At 48.9% G+C, this 27,150-nt stretch overlaps 2 protein-coding genes across 2 annotated transcripts; one reads left to right on the top strand and one right to left on the bottom strand.

The window, feature by feature from the left end:
- Window positions 1-2,564: 2,564 nt before the first annotated feature.
- Window positions 2,565-10,298, bottom strand: Clrn2 (clarin 2). The gene is made up of 3 exons (XM_090344097.1): window positions 10,001-10,298; window positions 5,035-5,214; window positions 2,565-3,952 (listed from the first exon to the last, which is right to left on the bottom strand). Exons 1-3 carry the CDS (start codon window positions 10,251-10,253, stop codon window positions 3,687-3,689), a joined length of 699 nt encoding a protein of 232 aa, XP_090200223.1. The 5' UTR covers window positions 10,254-10,298; the 3' UTR covers window positions 2,565-3,686.
- Window positions 10,299-12,887: 2,589 nt separating this feature from the next.
- Qdpr (quinoid dihydropteridine reductase) lies at window positions 12,888-27,116 on the top strand. Its single transcript, XM_090343794.1, has 7 exons — window positions 12,888-13,057; window positions 15,064-15,156; window positions 19,572-19,668; window positions 21,062-21,202; window positions 23,194-23,302; window positions 24,817-24,900; window positions 26,588-27,116. Exons 1-7 carry the CDS (start codon window positions 12,959-12,961, stop codon window positions 26,691-26,693), a joined length of 729 nt encoding a protein of 242 aa, XP_090199920.1. The 5' UTR covers window positions 12,888-12,958; the 3' UTR covers window positions 26,694-27,116.
- Window positions 27,117-27,150: the final 34 nt, after the last annotated feature.

Below are 27,150 nucleotides of genomic sequence, written 5' to 3' on the forward strand. Positions count from 1 at the left end.
GCCCTGCCCGGGAGCACTGGATCCAGAGCATCTCTTAATCCTAATGGTGTCATTGCCTTCTACCCAGTCGTCAAGGCGGAAACCCAGCGGGTCTCCTGGATGCTGCTTCTTCCAGCCCCATTTGGAATCAGTGAGTCCTGCTGACTCCTCTGAGCTTCACATCTGAGCTCTAGGGCCACCACCACCGAGAATTTCCACACCAACACCTTCAGTGACCCTCTCACGACCTATGAGACCTGGTATGGGCAGGTTTGCTGTCCTCCGAACCCTCCCTCACCCCCTCTCACCCCCTTTGGCTGTGGACAGCTGTCTTCTCCCACTGTTCCTAACTGGGACAACATTTTCTCCACTGGCCATAAGGTATTAAGACAGCCCATCTTTATACTCCAGCTTCTAATTCCCCACAGGTGCCCAAGCTCCCTCCCGGCCTGGCCTCTGCCTCCACCTGCCTCTGTCCCTTTACATTTTCTTTTCTTTTGTCTTGTCCTTGACCCCGGGATACTGAACTTATGTCGCCTGGTCTTGTGGTTTCTGTTCTCAAAGCTCTTAAATAGGTTATTCCTTCACCCCCAAGACCATTTTATTCATCCCCTCCCCTGCATCGTCAGAGCAGATAGCTGGAGACTCCTCTCTGGTCCCTCAGGTGACTCATAAGCTCTGACTTCCTGCCAGGCCGGATCTAACTGGCTGCACATGAACCCTAGCACAGAAGCTGGGCGAGTGTGGCCTTTGGGGACATTCTGTTTGAGAGTAACTGAGCCCCAGGGGCCCTGGGTGAGCCATTCTTTCCTGAGGGTGTTATACAGACAGCTGGATCCCTTCCCACTGGTAGCTAGTGATCCTGCGTTTCTGTAGTTGTATATATTTTGACTTGGACTCACACTTGTGAGGCGGCCACTCACCTCCCCCGCTGTTCCTCTGCATTCAAGCCAGTGTGAGGCCTTCACTGAGGGAGGGAGTGCCAGTGTGGAGCTGGTTCTGGTGTGGCTGTGGTGACTTAGGAGACCCCTCCCCCCCAACTGACAACTCATCCCCGAACACCTAGCCAAGCTGACAGAAGTGGCCACACCAGCAGCCGTGGGAAGTTGCCCTGGTCCCGGCCCAGGACTACTGGCGAGTGCTTTTCTGTAAGGAATCCTGCACTGCCCACTGCCCCCTAAGGCTGGGCTGGCAGGGCTTGGCCCGGCCTCCTGGTACACCATTCCAGTGAATGTTTGCGTTTCTAGCCCCAACTAATATCATCTTCATCTTTGTATTCCCCGAGGATCCAGCACCAGCCTGAGGTAGAGTCATACTCCCCAGGCATCTGCTGAAGAGAATGGTGATGTGATCACCAGGAAAAGGAAGCCATTAAATATGGGGCGATGTTTATACTAAGAGGCCTTTGCCAGAGGAGCAAGACGAGGAAATGGTATAGCTCAAGTAAAGATTAGCCCAAGGGGATACTTGCAGGAGCTGAGTAAGACCTTACACTACATTATTGTAGTGATATGTGTATGTACATATATACATATGTGTATCTCCATATATGTGTATATATTTGAGATTTTCTCTAACACAAACTGTGATATGAACTATATGAACTAGGTTGTCATTTCTGTTGGGCAGACTTGTTAGGGGGCGTGTTTGGTTTTTTTTTTTGTCAGGAATTCTATGGGGAGCAATGACACTAATTCCATCCCTTCAGGGAGCCATTCCAAGAGCATGTGAGCTCGAGGCCCGTCTTCCCTTGGCATGAGCCACATTTTCCTGGGGATGAAAACCTTCATTTAGTTGGAGAGGGAACAGTAGGGTAATGACGTGATTGTCCCCTGTTACCCTTTGACTCCAATTCTGCAAAAAGACTCATCTGTAATGATAGCATTGTCTAGAAGAACAAGCCTGGAAATTTCCACTGCAGGGGGCTGGGTTTCATGAGACTCAATGCTCTATGGCTACTGAAACATTGTCTGTTTTGCTTTGTTTTCTTGGGGTACTGGGGATCAGATTGTGCTTGGCAACTGCTTTACCACTGAGCTGTATTTTCAGCATATAGTCATCACAATTTATAAAGTGGAAGACGGGGCCTCACGCCTGTAATCCTAGCTACCCAGAAGGCTGAGATCTGAGGATCATGGTTTGAAGCCAGCCTGGGCAAGAAAGTCCATGAGATTCTTATCTCTAATGAACCACCAAAAATCTAGAAGGGGTGCTGTGGCTCAAGTGGTAGAGCCCTAGCGTTGAGCAAAAACAGCTCAGAGATGGCCTCCACGCACCAAGTTCAAGCCGCAGAAAAAGTCAAGATCAGAGTCCAGCTTTAAATAATTGCAGTGCTGCTTATTGGACATTTTCTAGAATTAAGAAAACATCTCAAACCTACCTCTCAGTGAAGCATATTGAAAGTACCAAACATTGTTTAATTCAGTCATTATGATGCTTCATATTACTTCTAAGAAAGAGGAGTGTCACCTAAGTACCCTGATTTGACATGAGTCCTAGCTGTACAGCAGTTTTGACTTGTTGTATATTCTATTCTATTTTAATTAGAGAAGAATCACATATTAGTCACATTGTGTGGAGGAGACAGAGAATTTATTTTTTATTGATACCTCATTACTTGTGTTAATGATGCTTGAACTCACAGCTACTGGAGAATATAATTTCAGTGTTCATGTCATCAAAAATTATCTTCAGAGAAAAATCTAAAATAGCATCTGATCAACTTTCTGGGCATTGTGACTTAATTGAGTTCACACATAAAGTTAATAAATACATAGAAGCCACAGTCCTAGTCAAAAGACAGCAACACAAAGAGCTGGGTGTCCCCGGCAGGTCAATCAGAGGGAAGCGGTCATTCTGCCTGGGGTTCAAATGTCTTCCCAAGGCTTCCAGGCCTTATGCCAACTCCCCATGCTGGCTCACTGCAGATGGCCCTTCTCTTACATCCTTCACTGGAAACGAGCTACTCATCTTCCACAGTTCCAGTAGAATGTGAGCTATGTCGTCCTTGCTTTAGTACCACATGGCATCCTAAAGATTTAATTCCTCCGTCAGTCCTGTGTGCCTGTGCGATTCTGGCATTTCTCCACTCTGGTGCAGTTGCTTGTATCTCATCAAACAGCGGCCTGGGTGTGCGGTGCCAAGTATGGATTCTGGTTTCAGACATCCCAGACTTCTTTCCTCGTGTCAGTGAGTTCTCCAACTTGCACGCGCCTTAAGGTTTCATCTGTCAAATGGACCTGGGTAGCACTGTGGGGGGGAGTGAGGGTCTCACTCACTGATATATGGAAACGGCAAGCAGAACCCCCCTCACCTGCCACTCGACACTGCCCGGTATTTTCATCCTTGGACTATTCACTGCTCCATGGTTCCTGTGGCATGTAGAAACAGTAGCTGTTTCTCAAATCCATGACTGTCCTCTCAGCCGTGTGGACAGGCCCACAGCCTGTGGACTCTCCCTGAGTATGTGGTGCCTTGTATTAAGAGAGTTCTCTTCTGCACCTCTGAAAACAAGCTTGCAAAGTCATTAGAGCATCCCTTTTCTGCAGATGAGGAAACGAAGAAGCTCACAGTGAGGAGAGACCCACCCGAGGTCCATGCTTACACTGCAGACTGATTCAGGATGGTAGGGGGAAGAATGGCCTTCAGTCCTGGACATCCACTCACACTATAGTCTGATTTAGGGCAGGGTGTGGGAGGAGGGGCTCTCAGTACAGGATATCCTCTGCTGTGACTGTGGCCTCTTCCATTTTGGTCTTGATCTCGGGGAGGGGAATTTGACTGATGGCCACTGCAACCAAGTTAGCTGCATGGGCCGAAGCGCTGGCCACACAGATCCAAAAGGACTCTTCGAAATGTTCTTCCACCATGACGAACTGGAAGAGCTTCTCCTGGAAGTTGGCGATTCGCTCGGTCAGGTCGTAAAATTTTACCTCGGCCATGAAGCTGGCAATGGCTAATGTCACAGCTCCACCTGAGCCAAAAGAGACAGCTGTCCCTCAAGCTGGTGGCCTTCCTGAGGGCTCTAGACAGTGGCTTTGGTTTATTGTTTTCCTAGGGCAGCACAGGTGTGTGTGAGTGTGCGCATGTGTGCATGTGAGTCTGTGTGCATAAGCGTGCGTGTGTGTGTTCCAGTCCTGGGGCTTGGGCTCAGGGCCTGTGCACTGTCACTGGCTTTTTGCTTAAGGTTAGCAGTCTACCATTTGAGTCACAGCTCTACTTCCGCTTGCTGTGATTCACTGGAGATAAGAGTCTCATGGACTTTTCTACCCAGGCTGGCTTCGAGCTGTGATCCTCAGCTCTCAGCCTCCTGAGTAGCTAGGATTATAGACGTGAACCACCAATGCCTGTTTTAATTGCTTTTAAAAAGCGTGTTGCTGTGGATTGTAGAGGGTTTTGTTATTTTAATATAGATGGTTTGTTATGTGTGTAAATATAAATTAATTTATGTGTATCAGAAGTTGTTTTTTTGCCAGTTCTGGGGCTTGAACTCAGGGCCTGGGCACTGTCCTTGGGCTTTCTCAAGGCTAGAGCTCTACCACTTGAGCCACAGCACCATTTCCAGCTTTTCCTGTGCATGTGGTACTGTGGAATCGAACCCCAGGGCTTTGTTTATGCTAGGCATGCACTCTATCACTAGGCCATATTCCTAGTCCCTGGGAAAGTTTTGGGCTTGGAAATAGAGCTCCAGGGCTACAAACAAGACCCACGACCGTAGATGGGCTCACACCTGTAACTCCAGCTTCCCAGGAGGCTGAGATCTGAGGATTATGGTTCAAAGTCAGCTCAGGCAAGAAAGTCCATGAACCTCTTGCCTTCAATTAACCACCAGAAAACAAGAAGTGGCATTGTGGCTCAAAGTGGTAGAGCGTTAGCCTTGAGCGGAAGAGCTCAGGGACAGCGGCCTGAGTTCAAGCTCTGGACCAATCAAGAACAAAAAACACCCCCTAAAAAGGAAGAGGTTCCAGCCAGGGAAGTAAAGGGTGGGGGAGGGGCTTCCACTCAGACCCTTGGTGATTCTGTGGACAGGCCTTTCTGTCCCTTGGGGCTTCTTACCTGACAGGACATTCCATAGGCAGATGCCTCCGGGGCCGTTGACTGCCCGGTAAGGGACCTGGATCATGTTGAGAATGGCAAAGCCCATACTGACCAGAGACAGCGCCAAGGCCACGAGCAGAAGCAGCAGAATGGTCATGTGGAGGCCCGTGTTGAGCTCTTTCACCAGCTGGGGGAAGACTGGGGAGAGAAGACGCCAAGTTCAGGCCCTGAGTGTGCTTCCTGGGCAGGCCTTGGAGAGGAGGACAAGACGGCAAGTCCTGGGTTCTCCAAAATTAGGAGATTCCTTGAGGTGAACCCACTGCCCCTGCAATGGCTGCTGATCAGTCAAGCAGACCGAGCCCGTGGTCACTGGCCTCTCCGCTGTAGGATCCAGTGTGAATGGGGCACATAAACCAGGCACTGGCTGGCCTGGTAGGCCTGTGCCCTAAGAACAAATGGCACCCAGTTCTCAGGGAAATGCAACTTTCCCTGGCAATGTGGACAAACAGATGAGTGAAATGTTCATTTGTGTTTTCTTTTTCTTTCTTTTTATCCCTCCCTCCCTTCCTCTTTCCCTCCCTCTCCCTCTCTCTCTTTCCTTTTTTCCAGTCCTAGGGCTTGAATTCAGGGCCTATGCACTCTCCTTGAGCTTTCTCAAGGCTAGCACTCTACCACTTAAGCCACAGCACCACTTCCAGCTTTTTCTATGTATGTAGTACCTCGGAATCTAACTCAGGGCTTCTAGACAAGCACTCTACCACTAGGCCATACTCCTGGCCCTGCGTTTTGTTTTCTTTTATATTTGGCACTGGTACTAGTTGTAAAAGTCAAATGATACTCTAGAGTACTTCAAGGACTGCGTGGAATAGCCTGTTCTCAGAAAAGGCAGTTGTCTCGGTGCAGTGTAATCCCAGCTCCTCATGAGGCTGAGATGGGAGGATCGCAGTTCAGGCAGAAAAGTCTGTGAGACTCTCATCACCAGTGAACCACTAAAAGCCAGAAGTAAGACTATTGCCCAAGTGATAAGGCACCAGCCTTGAGCACAAAAGCTCAGGGATAGTGCTCAGGCCCAGGACGAGAACACACACACACACACACACACACACACACACACACACACACACACGCACGTACACCCTTATCTCCAAGTTAAACCTAGCCCCTCTTGTGACCCTTGACCTCCTGTCCTGAGTTCAATTGCACTGCTAGCCCATCACTGTCACTCCCCCACACCCCATCTCTTTCCAAGGGCCAAGACTTGATGCTACCGGGCTACCGGGCTCACCCTCTCATCCTCTCCTCTTCCTGTCCTCCCCTGCCCACCATCTTGAAAGGCCAGCATCTCCTGAGCCTGAGAGCTGAGGGTTTTGTTTTTGTTCTTCTCCCTACACGGTATTCCTTCTGCTCCAGACAGCCTGTGTTCACACCCCGAGTTCTGATTTAACTTCCCTTCCAGTTCTGTTTCCATCTGTTATTATCTCCACGTGGTCATCTCAGCGGCTGTGGAAACTGTAGCCGGGAAGATGAGCTTCTTTCCATGGACTAGGGCTTTCTAAGGTATCTTTCTTCCCCTTGCTTCCATTCCACCCCCCCCCCTTAGAGTTTGTTTTTCCTTCTTCCAAATCCTCATGCTCTTCTTATTCCAGCCATGGAAACTTATGCCCCATTTCCTAATTGTCTCCTTATTTCGTCTTGATCCGATCATGTTCTCCTTACTTATGACCAGCAGAGGAATCCTTGCCAAACCCTTGAACCTAGCACGGTTCAAAATGTTTGTGAACACACCTTGTAGGGGGCAGTGTTCGAGGAAGGTATTCTCCAATCTCGTGGTGATATTAAATTCTACAATTGTGTTAGAAGGAAATTTGGAGACATCTGTCAAATAAGCTTACTTCTTGGCATTTATCCAAACATACTCTTATACATGCTCAGGGCTTATTATAAGAGCAAAAGATTAGAGAAACTGCCATATGTGAACCAGTGGGAACCTACTTGAATAAACGTCGGCACAATTACACAGGCAGGTTTTAAAAAAGAGGTAATCATATATCCATGATGATAAGTCTGGGTGTTCCTATCCATAGCTGATGAATAAATAATGGAGAAATAACAATATTAGGGTCATAGAGGAGAGGGATTGGGGAATATCAACAGTGATATGGGGGGGAGAGTACCAAATTCTTAGCCTTCATAGCAGGAAATGTACTGATTATGTATCTATTTTTTCTGATTATATTTTTAATTTTTTTGGTAAAGCAAAGGGTAAATCTCAGCTAATGCTCCAGCTCAGGCTCTCTCAGTTATTTGTCATAAGCATCACTATTTAGAGATTGAAGTCTTTCTTTGGGAGATTCTCAGCATCAATTAATCCCTTTTATTTATGAGGCTGACTCCAGGACAGGCTGACTCCCAGAGCTGCCTTTCACATATGCACCATTTCCAGGAGTTTTGGGGTGCCTATGACTTAGTGGATTTCAGGTGGGAAACTTGAAATCTAGACCGCAGTTTCTCTCCAGCACGGGGTGTGCACAGCAGGTCCTTTCCTTCACTGTGGATGCCATCACACTTACAGATGAGGAAACTGAGACTCGGACATGTTATCTTTCTTGGCGCAGGTCAACTTGAGCTCAGAACTACTGCCTTAACTACTCTGCTACAGGGCTTTTTTACAATTTCATTTTGAAGTGAATTTGACCTCAAGAACTTATTGTCTTCATAACAAAAGATAGAACTGAAGACTTCATGGTGGTACTGTCTTCATAATACAAGTTGCAACTTAGAACTGGATCACCTGCTCCTTCTCCACCCACTTTAAAATGTTTGCATCTCTTAATAGTTAGCTTTCTCTTAGATCTGCTTAATACATTCAAGTCTCAGTATATCTTCTTTGTAGTCTTAGCTTTTTTCTGGAAAATTGGCTTAGTCTGGCCACCATAGCCACTCTGTTTTCTGTCATAATGACATTTTCCCTGGGCATAAAGAGAATCCTTGCCTTTTTGTACTGAGTTATTTTGTGAGACTGGTGCTTGCCACACTTCTTACAAAAAGTCCGGCGGGTTTGGGGAATGTTAACCGTGATAGTGTGAAGCCTGCAGCAGCCCCAAAAGAAAGAGGCCAGCTACAGGACTTTTAAGAGAAAAAAAAATCAGAAAAGCTAATTTAGTAAAGGTTAAAAATTTAAGGACAAATGTGGAATCAGGGAACAGAAAAAAAATCACAACACATCTATAGTATTAGTTGCTTTCGCTGAAATTTTTTTCATGCTTCGACTTCTCTTTTTCAATTTCTTCCTCAGTAAAATGGGCATAATAAGCTGAGTACTGGTACCTCATGCCTATAATTCTAGATGCTTCGAAGGCTGAGATCTGAGGATCAAGGGTCAAAACCAGCCGTAGACTGTTATCTCAGATTAACCAGCAAAAGGCCAGTAGTGGAGGTATCACTCATGTGGGAGTGCGCCAGGTGTGAGCAAAACTAAAAGCAAAGCAAAAGCATGAAGCCTTAAGTTCAAACTGCAGCATGTGAGTGCGTGCATGCGCACGCATGCACACATACACACACACACACACACACGTATAATAAGATCTTCAAGCAATATGAACCACAGGAGATGCTCTGAGGTTTGACCCTGTCACATGCTCAGCTCCTCCTCCACCTACCTCTCTCGATGACCTGCTTCTCTGGGCAGATGTATGTTCTTCTGCTTTACTTGATTTTATTTCGGAAGTTGTAGGTGTAAGAAAAGACCAGAGCCACTTTTAACAACCAGCCCTTGGGTTTTCCCTGGGGTTATGGGTAGAGATTCCTTTGGGACTCTAGGAGGCCTTGGTGATGATAAGAAAGCCTGTTACTGAGGTCATCAAGACTCCTGGCTTGGTTTTAGGGTTTACAAAGCCTGTCGATGCCCTTCTCCGCTGATCTGCACCTCACCCTGTGGGCAGGGTATTTTCTACAGATAAGCAGTGATGGACAGAAGTGGGCAGATCCGTCTCCAGCTTAGGGCAAGAGCCTCCGCTATGTCCCATGGCTGTCCTGCGTTGGCACTGCATGGGAATGAGGGACTTGGTGCTGGCAAATAGAATACTATCATTTCAAGGATGATTCCTTCCAAGATACTATGAGGGGACAGGCTGAGCGCAGCAAGAAACAAAACATGCTCCAACTTCATCTACTGCTAGGGTCATCACCAGAGTCCTTTCATTTCTTTCCCAGTTCTGATGCCTGAGGTTCCAGAGGGTAGGAGGAAGGGTGCTTCTGAGAAGGAAGGGGCAGGAGGTCAAGGGCCATACACTAGCTTTCTCCAGAAAGGCAGACAGCAATCATTCCTTTGCTATGGCTTCTGACTACAGGCAGCTTACATTTCTGGCAGCTGGTGAGAAGGGGGTCTTACCATCATGGGATGCTGTGACCCTGGCACCATTCAGTTTTCACCAGGGGATCTGAACTAGAATCAAGTCTTACATACAACTGTCACGCTCTGTTGGAAAGAGTCGCCCCATACTGTTCTTGCCATTCATCTGACACACACCATCGTCTAGGTTGTGTTTTCCTTTCTGGAAGGCTCACCCTTCCTCCACCCTTTGCCAACTGCTCTGTTTACATCCTGAGTAGCTCTGAACCAACGCTTGAATGCCAGCCAAGGCCAGTGCCCGCTCACGTTCCCCAGTGGTCAGGTGACATGCCCGTGGTCTCCCAGCCAGTAAACGCCCAGGTGCCCCTCACACCCCAGCACCCCGACTCCAGCCTGTTTGCCCTTCCTCAGTGTCCCTGTCTTCTGCAGGTGGTCTGCCCCTGGAAGGCTGGTTGTGGTTGTACCAGTGTCATGTGGCATGGGTTGGCACTGCTGTTTCCTACCTGAGTGATGGCAGATGATTTACAACCCCTTCCCCCCAAAACACCCCTGTGCACCCTCAGAAGAAACGAGAGCACGCGTGCACTACACCCCACGGTGTGTCCCGTGCATGCCCGCCTGGACCGGACTCACCTGAGAACTGGGACTGGCGCCCCCCGAGCCCGCACTGCCGGACCTTACACCCCCGGAACAGCCCGTAGTAAATGTCCCCGAGGAACTTGACGAGCTCCGGGTCGGTGGCGTTGACCAGGTCCACTCCGGTCTGGCAGAGGATCTTCCCGCTGAGCCAGCGGGGCGCGGCCAGCGCCGCCACGAGCAGGACGGAGGAGGAGAAGCTGAGGAAAGACGCCAGCCCGTACCACGCTTGTTTGAACCATCCAGGCATGCTAGGGATTGTGGACCATCCCCCTGGCAATCCGAGGGGTTGGTGAGCTCCCCGCGGGCCTTCTGGATTCTCAGCAATGCCCTGCTCCAAGGCCAGGTCTCCCCAGCACACCAAGGTCTGGAGCCCCTCCGTGCGTCCTGCCCCGGAGCCTGCCTGGGGAGCCTGCGTTCCCTCCACTCCCGCCCGGGCCTGGGCAGAGAGCTCTCCCCGGACTCCCGTGTGTTCTGAAGACAGTAACCCTATATCTCCCACCAGACTAGGGTTTCAGCGGCGGGCCTAATTAGGCTGCAAGTATTTGAATAACCCTAGCGTAGTAGGCTGCGTTAGGCTGTTATGGGCAAGCAAAACCAGGTAGATCTGATGATAAGATGCCATGCACCAGAGAACGCACCAGAGAGAAGGACCCCCCCCCCCCACACACGGGGTGACCAGCACCTGCCAATAGGGCTCAGTATCAAATGACCCTCTCTTCAGAGCGTGCCCTGGCCTTTCTCTCTCTGAAATGTCACTGCTGTCAGAATCCCCAGGGCTATTATTATGAATGACAAATAGGACCCCAGTTCTTTAGGCTTTCATTGAAATGTGTAAACTGGGGCTTTGTGGATGGATCCCTGGCGGAGCCTGCAACATTTGTCTATTTTGTGGTTGCTGGGTCAGCCTGGACCCCCTAAACATTTGCTTCATTTCCCCCCCCCCCCAAAAGTCTTCCATCAGAAAACAGAAGAGCTTTGTTTTCTTGTTTTTCTTTTGAATGTGTTATCAAGTATTAAGTAGTCACAGTAGTCAACAGATCCGGCCTTCCTCCCTCTCTCTCTCCTGAAGGGCCTTCTTCCCTCCCCTCCCCTCCCCTCCCCTCCCCTCCCCTCCCCTCCCCTCCCCTTCCCTTCCCTTCCCTTCCCTTCCCTTCCCTTTCCATCAGTACTGCTGGCACTAAAACCAAAAAAAAGCCCAAAGCAGGGCACCAGTGACACATCTGTAATTCTAGCTACTTAGGAGGTTGAGATGTGAGGAAAGTCATTCCTGTAAAAAACACAAACAAGGGGCTGAGAGTTTGGCCTAGTGGTAGAGTGCCTGCCTAGCATGCACAAAGATCCGGGTTCAATTCCTCGGTACCACATACACATAAAAAAGCTGGAACTGGTGCTGAGGCTCAAGTGGTAGAGCTCTAGTCTTGAGAAAGCCCAAGGACAGTTCTCAGTCCCTGAGCTCAAGCCCAGGACTGGCAAAACAAACAAACAACAACAAAAAACCCCAACAACAACAACAACAAAAAACTGGTTGGAAGGTGTGACTCAAGTGATAGACTGTCACCATGATTGAAAAAGCCCAGCCAGAGCATAAGGCCCTGAGATCAAGTCCAGTACTATGAAGATGAACACACACACACAGAGGAAAACCTCTATGTTAGGTAGAGTTGACATCTCTACCTGGGAGGACTGGATGTGCAGGCATCAAGGCTCCACTTGTGGCTTTGAAGGCAGATCCTGCATGTTCTCAACAGGTGAGGGCTGACAGGTCTAAGACTTCACAGAAATGCATGCCTCTGCAAGACCCCAGCCTGTCGTGCCTTAAGAAACATTGTCTGGCCGGGAGTTTGGCCTAGTGGTTAAAGTGCTTGCCTAGCATGCATGAAGACCCGGGTTCGATTCCTTGGTACCACATACATAGAAAAAAGCCGGAAGTGGTGCTGAGGCTCAAGTGGTAGAGCTCTAGCCTTGAGAAAATCCAAGGACAGTGCTCAGGCCCTGAGCTCAAACCCAGGACTGGCAAAAAAAAAAAAAAGAAAAAAAAAAGAAAAAAAAAAAAGAAACCTTGTCATACTTTTTCGTGGTATTGTTTGAATGGCATCAGTTCATGAAGTATATAACTCGTGAAGTGTATATAGTATACATTTATATCACTGTTTTGGGAACTGTTTTAGTTTTAAAATAATACCCTAGGTTAATTTCCTTCCCCCCACACATAAGAAACCTGAACTTACAATTTCTTTATATGTTCAGTGGTCTCCAAGAGTTAGAAATAGTGATAAAAGCAATCATATAATGGTCAATTTGACGACCAGCTGGCATTTATTGAAATCTTTACTACTTAGCCATACACTACTGATGTACCTTAGTATTACCAGTAAATAATTCTTCCCTAGGGGACAGACGATTATTCTCGTCTTCAGAGCGAGGAAACGGAGGCACGGAGCAGTCCAGGGAGTCGGTAGGCCACGCAGGTATTAAACGGCGTGTCCAGGCTCAGCCCTCCGTCCTCCTTACGGAAAACACACGTTTCCGGCGGTTAGTCCAGTGTCAGCGGTGGACTTTGAGCTCGGGTCACAGCCCAGCCCTGGAGCGCAAACTCGCCCTGTCCAGGTCCCAACTCCTATTGGCTGGATGGCAGGCGGGGCGGGTCTTGTCAGGCGACCCCGCCCACAGAGGGTGTGGCATCGGGCCAGGAGCTCCCTTGGCCGAGTATGGGGCGGGGCCTTGCCGGTGTTCCCGCCCACAGAAGGGCGTGGCATCTGGGAGTGGCAGGGAGCACGCGCGTGCAGGGTATGGGGTGGGGCGGGGCCTCGCCGGTGTTCCCGCCTACAGAGGGGCGTGGCATCCGGGCGTGGCCGGGAGCACGCGTGTGCGGGCCGGCGGGGTGGGGCGCAGCCGTGCTCTGGGGGTCAGGGGCAGGCGCGGCGCTCGGCGAGGTGTTCGGAGCCGAGCGGGATGGCGGCGGCGGCGGGCGAGGCGCGCCGGGTGCTGGTGTACGGCGGCCGGGGCGCGCTGGGCTCGCGTTGCGTGCAGGCCTTCCGGGCCCGCAACTGGGTAAAGCGGCGGGCCGGGCGGCGGCGGGGCCTGGGCCCGGGGGACGGCGAGGAGGGGAGCGCTGGAGGGGGGCAGGTTATGTCACGGGGACGCGGGGGCCTGGCGTCCGGGGAGGAGGGGCTGGCACGGGCGTGCGCCACCCACCCGCGCGGGCTGCGCCCGGCCCGCGGAGCCGGGACGCGGGGTGGATAGAAAGTTCCAGACGGGAGGAAGAGGCCGTGGCGCGCTGGGGTGGTGGAGGCGGTGATCGGGGCCGGGCCGACCCCGCGGCCTGGGGGAGAAGATTCCCTCAAAGCCAGAGAGAAGAGTCTAGAGTTGGCGTTTGGCTCAAGCTCTTGCGCCATCACCCGCCTCGGAGAAGATGAGTGGGGGGGGGATCGCAGGTGGGGGGCCGGGGCGGCACGGGAGGAGTGCCCCACCCCGGACCCCACCACCACCACCGCCCCCGGCTCGGAGCTTCGTTCAGCCCTTCCAGCGCCCCTCACCCGCTGTGGGCAGGCGGGGGTCGGGGTGATGTGGGGACACCAGGGGTTTGTCCTTGACTTGGGCACAGTCTGGTGACCTCTTTGTCCTTTGTTCCCCTGGGGGGTGGGCGGGGAGAGCTGTGCTGAGGACTTGTTTGTTCGTTGTCCTTCCCCAGGCTTGTTGTAAAGGACCCTGAGATGACTGGTTAGAGCATCACCCGAGCCAGGAGCATTTCCAGTCCTGCTCACTGGATTCTGTCTAACCAACCCTATTCATTTTCTTTCCTTTTTGTGTGTGTGTGTGTTTTTTTTTTCCGGTTGAACTCTGTGGGCCTGGACACTGCCCCTGAGCTTGTCAGTTCAAGGCTGCCTCCCTACCCCTTGAGCCACAGCCCCACGTCAGGTTTTCTGGAGGTTCATTGGAGATAAGAGTCTCATGGTCTTTGGTGCCTGGGCTGGCTTTGAACCTTGATCCTCAGATCTCAGCCTCCTGAGTAGCTAGGCTGACAGGCGTGAGCCACCGCACCCAGCTCCCCCTTATTCATTTTTTTTATAACATGCTTTTTGGTGAGGGTGCTACCAACTGAAGAAAAGGAGCACACACACACACACACACACACACACACACACACACACACACACACACACACACAAATAAAGCCATTTTGTTGTCAGCATTCAGACCCCAAACCTGAAACCCTTCTCTCTCTAATATGGGGCAAGGGTTCTCTCATGTGGCCCTGTGGGAGAGGAATCCGGACAGCTACTTGTTTGTATACAGCCCCCAAACTAAGGAGAGTTTTCCATTTTCAAATGGATTAAAATATATATATATATATATGGAAAGCTGAATTGCGGTGCTTGGGTGACTTTAGAAGGGGGTTTGTCCTGAAGAAGTGTTGGCATTGGGGGCGGAAGGGAGGTGTTTGGAGGCAGGTTGGGGTGTGGGGTGTGTAAGAAGTCCAGTGCTGCTGCTGTTGCTGTTCGTATTTGTATCTTGAGCGTCCCTGAAACAAACTTTTTTTCCCCCCCAAACGAGCTTTTTTTTTTTTTTTAAAGTCTTATTTTCTAGTGTTAGGGATGGAGCGTGAGCCTGTGAGGCAAGCTCTGCAGCTGAACTACATGCTTAGCCCCTGTGGCGGAGCTTTTCTGAGAGCCCAAATGATCCCGAACTGGAAAATCCTGTGCCGTGAAACTATTTTCAACAATTGTCAGAAGGAAAAACGGGGAGAGAGCAAAGGAAGGGGTGATGTCCAAAAGGAACATACTCATTACCTGACTTACGAAATGATCACCCCCTCTGTTCATTAGACGTGAATTGTGTCCCTGAGATAGCGTATGTGTCCACATTTATATGTATGCATGCAAATACTCCAAATTAAAAAAAAATCTGAAATATGAAACATTTCTAGTCCCAAGCATTTCTGATAGGGATACCTATAAGCCCTGACCTATCTCCACTCAATCTACTTTCAGATACATGTTTTTAAAGAAATTAGAGCTCCCTGTTTATTCACTAAAACTATTTTCTCCTTTGCTCAGTGGGTTGCCAGTATCGACGTGGTGGAGAATGAAGAAGCCAGTGCCAGTGTCATTGTTAAAATGACAGACTCGTTCACGGAGCAGGCTGATCAGGTAGGTCCAGAAAGGTCTCCAAATGCTGTACCTGGAGACCCTGGGGAGGGTTTGGGCTGGCTGTGTCACTTTTTTTTTTTCTTGAGTTTCTTTTGTCATTGTTAGAGTAGAGCCCAGGGCCTTGTGCATGTAGGGAATGTGCTCTACCACACAACCACAGCCTTGACTTCCCATTGTGGCCTCTCTCGTTGTAAAAGCTATTTCTATCTGTGGTGGAAAAGTTGGAGAATGGTAAAAAAAATTAGTCTGATGCCAGTGGTTTATGCCTATAATCCTTGATACTCAGGAGGCTGAGATCTGAGGATCCCTGTTTGAAGCCAGCCCAGCCAGGAAAGCCTGTGAGATTTTTTTTCTTCTTCTTCTTTTTTTTTTTTTTCTGTGAGATGCTTAACCACCAAAAGCTGGAAGTAGAGCTATATTCAATTAGTAGAGTGCTAGCCTTGAGCAAGAGAAGCTCACAGACAGTGCCCAGGCCCCGAGTTCAAACTCTAGGATCGCACAATCAAAAGGAAATTACAAAGATAAATGATATAATCTTACTTTCTTGTGTTTCTTATGCATACTGAGTATTATTACTTTTGCAAGTAGAGATAATTTTGTATTTTTATTTTATGGTTAGACTTTTAAAATTTTATTCTTTAAGGTCAGAAGTTTGGCATAGTGGTAGAGTGCTTGCCTAGCATGCAGAAGCCCTGGGTTCGAGTCCTCTGTTCCACATACACAAAAACATCGCAAGTGGTGCTGTGGCTCAAGTGGTAGAGTGCTAGCTTTGGTAAAGCTCAAGGACAGTGCACAGGCCCTCAGTTCAAGCCCCAGGACTAGCAAAAAATAAATTAAAATTTATTCTTAAATAAAATCTTAAAGGTAAATATATCTTCAATTTGTGTATGTAAATATATGTCTGATTTAAGATATGTCACTTAATAAAAGCCTCTTTGTTGATGGCGCGCTTTTCATTTTGTGGATCAGCCACGGTCTCCTTCTGCCTCAGTGGTTTGTGTTTGTCTTGTCTTGTTTTATTGTTTTATTATTTATCAAGCATGGTGCAATGCCTGCCTGTGTCTCTGTTTCTGATGGTTTGGGATCTGTTCTAAAAAGTTCAAAGCATAAGCACTAACTGAACATGTTTTATATGATAACTTTCCCATCTTGTAAAAACAAGAAGCCCATCGGAATGAGACAGATGTGGAGGGAGACTGCTAACCATTCCCTTTTCCCCCCAGGATCACTGGTGCTGACCGGTGTCCTCATGTAAAGTTCCTAGCTGCTCTTACTCAGAGGCATCTCCCACGAGCGCCCACACGACTCTGTTTAGTGTGTGCGTGCTGTGCTCCAGCCCTCGTTCCCAGAGAAGTCTGGACCGCCTTCTTTGTATGATGCCCACATTTTTCTACATTTTGAGATTTTTTTTTTCTGGTGCCAGTACTGGGGCTTCAACTTGGAGCCTGGGTCTTGTCCCTTAGCTCCTTTGCGCATGCCTGGTGCTCTCAGAGCCACAGCTCCACTTCTAGCTTTTCCTTGGGTGGTTGGGGGGCGGGGAAGGGGTAGGAATTGGGGTGGCGGTAGAATTTTGGGGATAAGAGTCTCACGGACTTCCTGCCCATGCTGATTTTGAACTGTGATCCCCAGACTTGAGGCTTCTGAGTAGCTAAGGTGACAGGCATGAGCCACCAGCACCAGGCTTGATGGGCCATCTTTTCACCACCGTTCTGTGAGGCTGGTGATGGGCAATCTTCGTCCTGAAAGCACAGATGCTAAGTGACATGGCCAACCAGCCAGTGAGTGCCCAGTGCTCTCACATGAGCGTGGTGCTGAGGGTCGACTTCACATTTGGTTGTGTTTCCCTGGTGATCTGAACACTGAGATTCTATGACCGCCGGCTATCCTGAATTGTAAATGTGGGTTCCAAACCCAACAGATGCTCAGCTGTCTTATACAAATAGCGTAGTGTTTGTACACAATCTGTATATCCTCCGCTGCACTTTAAACCATCTCTCGAGTACAGTAGTTACATTATTCAATATGTCAATACCATGTTAATAGTTGTTAAGCTGCGTTATTTAGTAAATAATGGTAAGAAAAAAAAGTCCTTAATGTGTTTAATACATGGATGGTTTCCCCCACCTCCTGCATGTTTCCAGTTTGAGGTGAGTTGAAATCTTCAATGTGCAGCCCTCATTAGGGCCCACATAGCCCCCCCTAATGCTTACCACGACCTTACATGATGCAGATTGGCCTTATGGGGTTTCATGGAAGTTGACATGCCAGCCGCCATTCTGTTTACATGAGTGCTCTATTTACATGAAGGCACCTGGCCTCCCTACAGTGCTTACCACCTGTTTGCCATGTTATCTTCCTTGTAGAAATGGGGAGGCAGAAGCCCAGAAAGACACTTGTCTTCACTTAGGGTCAAAAGGCAGAGGGTGGCTTAGTGGGATATGAGCTGGCAATGGTGGCAGTGGGTTGATAGCTGAGCTCTTAGCATTAAGCCAAGGCAAACTAGCATCATGTGAGCAGAATAGTGAAAGACTGGACTGAGTGGGGGCCCAGTGCCTTCTAAGAATGGGCTTCTGCAGGCTGGATAGCCGTCATTCACAGTGGATATTCACAAGGCTGCAGTGTGTAACAGTTGTCCCTCTCTGTCTAAGATTTGAATATGAGATATATTAGGAAGATAGATGCCCGAGGACTGGGAGAACGAACACAAAAACTCTTGTGATGCACTCTGTATTTACCAATATTTTGCCATTGATGGCCTTATCTTGCTCTTGATTTTTCTTTTTTGACATTTTCTTAGGTTATGGTTCTCTGACTTGTGAAGGAAGTCTAGAAAGGAATATACCAGAACATATTAGTACTTTATTTTTATTAGTGCTGTACTTTTTTTATTAGAGAATTTATTAACGTTGATTTTTACATCATATTTTAAATGACAAGTTTAACAAACAAGTGTTCAAGGAGGGAATCTCTATTTACAATCACTGGGACTTAGTATTTAGAACTTAATCAAAATTAGGCTAAGGGTTTGTATGTCATAGAAACATATTAATTTATGAAATAAAACATTATGTCTATAGAGTCATAGGTTTTTTTGTCTATATAGTTATGTTTGTATTTCCATTACCATGTCCATAGCTTTGGGTATGCAGGTATTGAGTCCTCGCTCTTGTACTCTTTGGATTTAATAGCCACATATTAAGGATACCATGCGCCTTGACTTGTCTCACTCAACATGATTCGCTCTAGATTCATCCGCTTCCCTGTGAATGCCATTATTTTATCTTGTCTGTTGGCTATGTAGAATTCCATTGTGTATATATTATTAGTGCTGTACTTTTTTTTTTTTTTTTGCCAGTCCTGGGCTTGAGCTCAGGGCCTGAGCACTGTCCTTGGACTTTCTCAAGGCTAGAGCTCTATCACTTGAGCCTCAGCACCACTTCTGGCTTTTTTCTATGTATGTGGTACCGAGGAATCGAACCTGGGTCTTCATGCATGCTAGGCAAGCACTTTAACCACTAGGCCAAACTCCTAGCCTAGTGCTGTACTTTTTAAAACCCTCCCCTCTCTTGCTTGCTTGCTTGCTTGCCAGTTCAAGGGCTTGAACTCAGGGCCTGGACACTGTGCTTGGACACTTTTTGGTCAAGGCTGGTGCTCTGCCACTTGAGCCATAATACCATTTCCAGCTTTTTCTGTATATGTGGTACCAAGAAGTTGAACCTAGGGCTTTGTGCATGCGAGGCAAGCACTCTACCACTAGGCTACACTCCTGCCCCCCTCTGTTTCTTTATTGTTTTTCTTCAAGGAGTGCTTGTCTCTTTTGCCTTTTTTTTTTTTGGTATTGGAGTTCGAACCCAGGATGTTTACACATGGTAGGCAAGTGTTTTGCCTCTGCATTATACCTCAGCTCATGTTTGATTTTTAAAATGTCTATAAGGAATACTTGCATACCCAATGCTATGGACGTGGTACTGGAAATATAAAATGGCTACATAGACATAAAAACTTATGACTCTGTAGACATAATGTCTTATTACATAGATTATGTATCTATGACATACAAACCCTCAGCCTAATTTTGATTATGTTCTAAAATGTAAGTGCTAGTAATTGTATATAGAGATTCCCTTCTTGAATACTTGTTTGTTAAATATGTCATTTGAAATATGATGTAAAAATCAATGTTAATAAATTTTTTAATAAAAAATTAAAAAAAAATGTCTATAAGGAGACTCAAGACTGCTTTAGGAAAATTACCCTGAGATGTAGTTGCCCCTTAGCAGAGCGTGATCTGCAGTCTAGTTCCCTGTACAGATTGTTACCCAGCTTTAAGAGAAGAGAGGAGGAAACTGAGGAACCTGTCAGGGCCCATCTCAATTTGCCTTACAACTCATACAGCTTTGTGTTCTGTGTTCAAGGTGACTGCTGAGGTTGGAAAGCTCTTGGGTGATCAGAAGGTGGACGCCATTCTTTGTGTGGCTGGCGGATGGGCTGGGGGCAATGCCAAATCGAAGTGTAAGTTGTTTTCTGCGTTAATCATTCATTCTGCTCTGTTCTTTGCCCTGCTGACAGTGGATTTGTCACTGCCCCTGGGTGCCAGGCCAGCTGTTTTGCTGTTTGTCCCAGAATCTTTACAGTAGTACAGTAGTTCAGTCCATGTCTTAAGTCTGTTTGACTGATATATCTCAATTCCTTGTCTGGCCTGTCTGTAAAGAGCAGATTATCTCTCACAGTTCATGCAGTGTCTAGGGCCTCAGATAGCAACATCCCACCATAGAGAGCATGAGGTATAGGGTGGGGCAGGAGGTGGAACCCATTATTTTGCCAATAACTTGCATTCCTGCAGTAGTGGCCTTACCCAGTTGGTAAGTGCAGAGCTCTTGGCTTTACTCATTAAAAAATTGGCAGTACTGTGGTTTGAACTCGGGGCCTTCCTTGCTCTTACTAGCGGGGCATGTTGTGATTTGAAGTGTACCTTTAGCCCTGCTTATTTTGCTGGTTTATTTTGGAGATGAAGTCCAATGAACTTTGCTACCGAGGCTGGCTTCTAGCAGTGACTGTCCAGATCTCAGCTCCTGAGCAGCTAGGATTCCGGCTCAGACACCTGCATTGGGCCTGGCCTCCAGTGTAAGGGTCTCTCCAGCAGCACTGCTGCCACGGGGAGACCTAGGGTGCCTCATGCCATAGGGCCCTGCAGGGTAGAGGCAACACCACACATGTCGTAGTCTCTTGAGATTTTTATCATGAGCAAAAGCTGACATAGACATATATGTTCTTATTATAAATCTAGTGCCCTTTGTTAAACGTGTGTGTGTGTGTGTGTGTGTGTGTGTGTGTGTGTTCGTTTGTTCATTCGTTCATTCGTTCATTCTCTTATCGGGCTTGACCTCAGGACCTGGATGCTGTCCCTGAGCTTTTTCACTTAGAGCTACTGCTCTTCCTTTTGGATCACAGCTCCACTTTCTGGTTTTTTGCTTATTAATTGGAAAAGAGTCTCTCAGATTGATCTGCCAGGCTGGTTTCAAACCTTGATCCTCAGATCTCAGTATCATGCATAGCTAGGATTACAGATATGAGCTACCAGTGCCTAGGTGGTTAAGGTTTTGAGCAACACCAGTCTAGAAATTAACCCCAGATTTGGCTGTTTAAACTTACTGGCTCACACTTCACCAAGTAGCAGGTAGGGAAGCTGGGACTTGATTGGATCATCAGAACTGTGCCTCTGCCGTTGAACCGGAAGTTTTTGTATTAGATCTTGTTTCAAAGGGGGATGCAGAGGAGGTGAGGACACAGAAGACCTTGGAGGTGTCTTTTTTGAGTGATGGGTTGTGTGCATTGAGCTTGACTTGTGATTTCTTCTCTGGGAATGATGAGTCCATGTTTTCCCTCCTTCCCTCCTTCTTCTCAGCTCTCTTTAGAAACTGTGACCTGATGTGGAAGCAGAGTGTGTGGACATCGACCATCTCCAGCCACCTGGCTACCAAGCACCTGAAGGAAGGGGGCCTCCTGACGTTGGCCGGTGCCAAGGCTGCCCTGGACGGGACTCCCGGTACGCCTGCGTTCCCTCCCCCGTGACATGAGCTTGTTTCCGTGCTCTGGGGCTGCTGAAAGGGTTGCTCTGAACTATTTTTGGTTGTAAGTTCTTTTAACTTCTGCTCATACTTCCCCCAATTCTGGGGAAATCTATATATAATTTAGAATAAATTATGAGCCAGACTTAATAAAGCCCTTTAGCCCAAGAAGACTTGTTCAAAAAAAAAAAAAAACCCAAAACATTTTTAAAAAACTGCCCCTCGGAAAGTTGCTGAATAAGTGCTTGCCCTCCCTTTTCTCAGATTGCACTTGTGGACTGTCAGGTAAACTCTCCTGAAATGGTGGAGCCAACTAAGAATGCGTGCTGGGACGGAAACCACGTCTTAGGGATCACACATCATCTTATAATTGGGAATACAGTGTTTTCTTAGTTATGGATGCTTCATTTTGTATCGTGCACATGCTCTCTCACCTGGATTGGTACCCAGAGAAGGGGTTGTGGCACAGAGTGAAGCCATGTAGGTAGCTGGTTGCTTGGGTTTTACCCCTGCTCTTGTGCTATGTCAGTGGATTGGGAAGGGAGCCCAGGGGCTTTGCGGAGGTTCATGGGTTTGTGGTGTTTTGATTTTCTGATTTAGAGTTTGAACTCAGGGCCTCATGCCAGGCTTGCTTGTGCAACTGACGCTCTACCACGTGAGCCACATCTCCAGCCTGGCTTTATTTTGGAGCTGAAGTCTAGCAAACTTTTCTGCTCAGGCTGGCTTTGAACCACAGTCTTCTATATCTCAGCCTTCTGTGTAGTCACAATTAACAGCGTGAGTCACTGGCAGTGGTGCCTGGCTTGAGCTTCTATTTTTATGCCACTGTTGGCCTCCTGCTTCCTGGTAAAGCAAGGAAGCCAAGAATGGAGAAATAGCCACTGGTGCTTCTAAATGACTTTTTGAGGCCTTGAGCCTCATTGCAGTTCAAAGTTATTGTCAAAGTGGGTTAGGGATTGGTTCCTGGCTGGGCCAGGCCCTCGCATGTCCCCTGGGACATCTCCTTAGCTCCTGCACCCCACAGCACGTGTGGCTGTCAGCTAAGGAGGCTGCTGGTTTTCTGAAGCTGGTGAGGTGTTCACAGTGAATGCCCACTGTGGTGGTAGTGGTGGTGGTGGTGGTAGCTGCAGTGGGAGCCCAGACAGGAGAGGGCCCCTGCCCCTACCCCATGTCTCTGGGGCAGCTTCTCACTGAGGAGTGGGAGGAGAGGAGTTTGTGTAACACTGTATGTGTGTGTGTGTGTGGGGGGGGAGGTGGGATCAGGTGATTTGCTTGTGCATTTGTTTTGAAAAAGCCTAAGTTATTTCAGGCCTGAGCCTCCCAGGCCGCTTGGGCCAAGCCCTCTGCAAGTTCCACCTCATTTCCTCACCATCCATCTTGGACTGCAGGTTCCCTGCTGTCAGGAAGCGCAGTGACTTGTGTGCTGGCATTGCATTTAGCTGGGGCGACAGTTGGCTTTGGGGGCAGCAGAGCAACGGCAGGTGGTAGGAGAGGAAGAGTCAAGGCCAGGGCAGTGGCCATGTCACAGGCTGCCGCTCCTGTCTCTGGTCAGGAATGTGGCAGCAGAGCGCCACTGCGTGGTAGTGAGGGCATTGTAGCTCTGTGCATGATGGCTGGGAGGGTGAGGGACCCTCACATGTGTGCCCGCTGGGTGCCCTTTCTTTCAGTCCTCAGTGCACCTCTGTTGTCATCTCTACATGAGAAACTGGGGTGAAGTGGGGAGAGCCCCACTTTCCATTCCCACCCACAACCTTCCCCCACTCACTGCTGCGGGGCACAAGAGTGACCCCTGGTGGCCCCTGAGGCCTGTGTTCTTACACATGGCCCAGGCCCCATCCCTCCTCCTTGGCCAGAGTCCCTTTAGGTGGGAGTGGCCAGGGACCCCGGGCCAAGGACACTGCTGTCAGGGCAGTTCTGGGAACGGAGGGAGGAGATGACGGCTATCGAGGTGTTTTCTCTTGTTTCACAGGCATGATTGGCTACGGAATGGCCAAGGGTGCCGTCCACCAGCTGTGCCAGAGCCTGGCGGGGAAGAACAGTGGCATGCCACCTGGGGCCGCCGCAATCGCCGTGCTCCCGTGAGTCCTGCTGCCCCCTGCCCTCCACCCTCACCCAAGCTGGCACTGCAGCCAGGGACCCCAGGGACGTGCGTGCACATCACCTTAAGCTCTTAAACTCACCAAAGGCCCCCGACATCCTTCTTGATTGGTTCCTGCTGCTGAAAGGTCCGAGACTGCTCACGTAAAAGCAACAGAAACTTGTAGGCTGCAGTTCTGGGAAGTTCAAGTTCAAGGCTCCAGCAGACTTTGGTGTCTGATGAGCGCTTGTTCCCGTGTCCCGTGTGCCTTGCTGTCGTTGGTCAGGGAGAGGGTGGAGGGTCCATGGCCCCTCTGTAAGTGCAGGAAGTCTCATCCATGCCTGTGGTGCCCACAGACCAGGGCAGTGCTTCTTGGGGTTTTGGATTATGCTGGGCTGTCTGGATTGGTTGACTTGCTAGCTGGGTTTGTCTGTTTTTCCTCTTATTTTCTTTCTCTTTTCCTTTGTCTTTCCTCTCTCATTCCTTCTTTAGAATTAGTCTTTACACTTTATTTTACTAGACTACTTCTGTGTTTCACACTCTGTGTGTGTGTATGCGGGAGGGGGGTGGGCTATGCTGGGATGGGTTGGGGAGCACATGGGAAACAATGGGGACCTTTCTGTGAGCAGGAAGCCATCCCAGTCTGCTGTCCCAGGCAGAGGCCACTACCTTGGAGGTGTCTTGTTGCTTCTCTGCGGCTTGATCCTTGCCTCTCTTCTAGGCAAGCACTCTACCACTAGGCCATGCTTGCAGCCCGTTGCCTGGTTCCTTTCTGTTCTGTCCTCTGCCTCCACCTTGGTCCCACCCCACCCCCAACTGTGCCTGAGGCCTGAATGTTTTGGAGACATTCCTGAAGGTCTGAACTCTATTTTCTCTTGCCAAATACCTTAATATTTTAATTCTCCTATTTAAGGAATGTTATTCCACTTAAATCCTTGGAGATGAGCGTGCTACATTTTGCTGCAATGCCAAAGTGCTACAAAGCACTTTTCTTCAGTAGAGACTATACTTAAATAAAAGCACAATGGAATTCTGTCCATTTTGTTCTAGTCTGCCATCAGGGTGAGTGATGAAGAGCCTTATTAAATTACCCTGAAAAGTAGTGTGTGTGTGTGTGTGTGTGTGTGTGTGCACGTGTGTGTGTGCACGCGAGTGCACGCACATGCATGTGCACCTGCCAGTCCTGGAGCTGGAACTCAGGGCCTAGGCACTGTCCCTGAGCTTCTTTTGCTCAGGGCTAGCACTCTACCAATTGAGCCACAGCGCCACTTGTGTTTTTTTTCTGTGTGTGCAGCACTGAGGAATGGAACCCAGGGTTCACTCGTTGCTGGGCTAGCCCTCTACCACTAGGCCACATTTCCAGCCCAGGAGGTAATTTTTGTGCCAGGACCGCTCCCTGGTCTCAGTGGCGCTGCCCCCATGGAAATGTCACATCTGCTGCCCAGCACTCACTGTGGTGGTGCTGGCGGTTGTGTTTTTGGTTAATGTGAAGGATGCCCTCTGTTTGCACTGCAGGGTCACCCTGGACACCGCCATGAACAGGAAGTCGATGCCGGAGGCTGACTTCAGCTCCTGGACGCCCTTAGAATTCCTGGTCGAGTGAGTATCAGCATGGCTGCGGCTGCCCGAGCAGCTTCTGGTCCTTGAGGGTGAAAGGAGAAGCCCACCTGTTCATGGGTCCCGGAGACCCCAGCATCGATCCCTGGGAGTCAGTGACCACGGGACAGGATCAGGGAGCAGCAGGGGCCCAGAAGGCTTCGTGGAGCTGGAACAGACCCTGGCTCTCTCCCTCAGTCCCCAGCCAGACTGAGCATGCTCGTTACCTGCCCCAGGCCTGAGCTTGCCAGTGTGTGTGAAGTGGTTAATGGTAAGGGGTGGGAGGATAAAATGTGGCAGTGATAGGCCCTTGGTACAAGGCCCAGCCATGAGCAAGTGCCCAGGAAACTCAGCTGTGGCGGTGAGGCTGAGTGGAAGGCCTGTGTCTCACATCTCACCAGGGTGGGGCACTCACTAACAGAAAGTGGCCATTGCCAAAACTAGAGGCCACTGTGGAAGCTCCCTGGAGAGCCACTGTGCTCCTGTTTTCCTGCACCACCTCTTCCTGGCTGCCTGTGGCAAGCCCCACCTGCTCCAACCACCTGCCATGGCACCACTCTGTCCTCAGCGGGAGATGACCCCGCTGTGCCAGCTGCCCGAGGGCTGCCCACCGTGTTGCTGGAGTCCGGGGTGCACTCCTGGCTTAACGTGCCAATTCACTGGAGTCAAACTGGGTAGACTTTGGGACTTGATTATTTACATTTCACGCTGGAAGGAAGTGACATGCTAGAATGATTTTGGTTCTGAGCAGCCTGCTGAGCTTGTCCTCGGGGTTACCTGTAACACAGATTCCTTTTGTGAGACATGGGGGCACCTTAGGTTCCATGGCAGAAGCAGAATCGGACCCAGGCAGTGTGGGCTTCTCTAACAGAGCTGCTGTGATTCTGTGCCACCTGAGCTGGGACCACAGCACTCGTTTTGTAATAAAGTCAAAACTGAGAGAGACTAAGCTTTGAATCCCAATTACATTTGAATTTCTTTTCTTCCTTTTTTTTTTTTGGTGGTGATAAGTAGGTGTTCTACCATTGAGCTAAGTTCCTCCCCCACTGTCCTCCCGACTGCAGGAAGCTTAAATAGGGTTGTGATTCAGGACAGCCTAAGCTGTTTCTTATCTTTCACATTTCTGTGAAGCTCTAAAGTACAGTTGGCCATTGTATCTGTGTGTTCTGCACCCACGAAATCTATGGCTTTTGTACTGAACGTGTGCAGAAACATTTTCACGTGTCAATATTTCCTAAACAATAAAGCTGTTTACTCTGTGGTTACTGTTAATGTCCAGATGACTTAGGTACAGGAGAGTGTGTGTAGGTTTTGTGCAGGCCATGCTGTTTTCTATAAGGGATTGAGCTGCTTACATTTTCTGTCCTCTAGTCCTGCAAATATCAAAGGACTTGTGTCCTGTGCCTCTGTCCATCCATTAGAATTAACCAACTAAAGTCTTTTAAAACTAAAAAATTATATGACAGTGTTCGTTGTAAAGAATTTCAACCATGCAAAACAATGCAGAAGTAAAAGCTAAGAGCACACGAACCGATGCCCAGGCCTGTGGCAGTTTGAGTCAGAGCCCCTGGCCCTGTGCAGGGATTTCCTGGCTTCTCCTCTCATCACCCCCTCCCCCGCCACCAGTGTACAAACGTAAGCATGAGCCTTAAGAGTGCTTTGAAAACGTTGTGTCTGTTCTTTGTTCTAGAACCTTCCATGACTGGATCACAGGGAAAAACCGACCCAGCTCAGGAAGCCTAATGCAGGTGGTAACCACAGAGGGAAGGACGGAGATCACCCCGGCGTATTTTTAAGCTTCATCTCAGTACCTGAGAGGGACCTGCCAGAAAAACCACTAACCTATCTCAGTGTGGCCACGCCGGCCACTTGTTTTCCACATTCCTGTTTGTGGCACGAGATGTGTTCATGTGAAATGACTGGAGAGAGCAGTCAGGTTGGATCTGCAGACAGTGGCTGCGTCTTGGTAGTTCGGGGGTGCACTGGTATGAAGCGACATGTATTTTTGAGGGCCAAGTTGTTTTTGAGTGCTGTTGATGTCATAGCTGTAGTTTTGTGGCCTCAAGTTAAACTGCCTTAAAACTCTGTGTGGTAGAAGCAAAGTCACCGACTCTGCCCTGTGTCCCTTTCCTGAGCAGTTGCCATGCGTCCCCTCGTCAAGGCCTGGAGTTCAAGAGAAATACTTGCGAGTGTTCTTCCTAATAAACACGCCTCACCTATCGAGTGGTCTTCTCTAACCAAGCCCCGCTTTCA

The sequence above is a fragment of the Megascapheus bottae genome, chromosome 13, assembly GCF_031878675.1.
Source record: "Megascapheus bottae isolate mThoBot1 chromosome 13, mThoBot2.hap1, whole genome shotgun sequence".
Classification (NCBI taxonomy): Eukaryota; Metazoa; Chordata; class Mammalia; order Rodentia; family Geomyidae; genus Megascapheus; species Megascapheus bottae.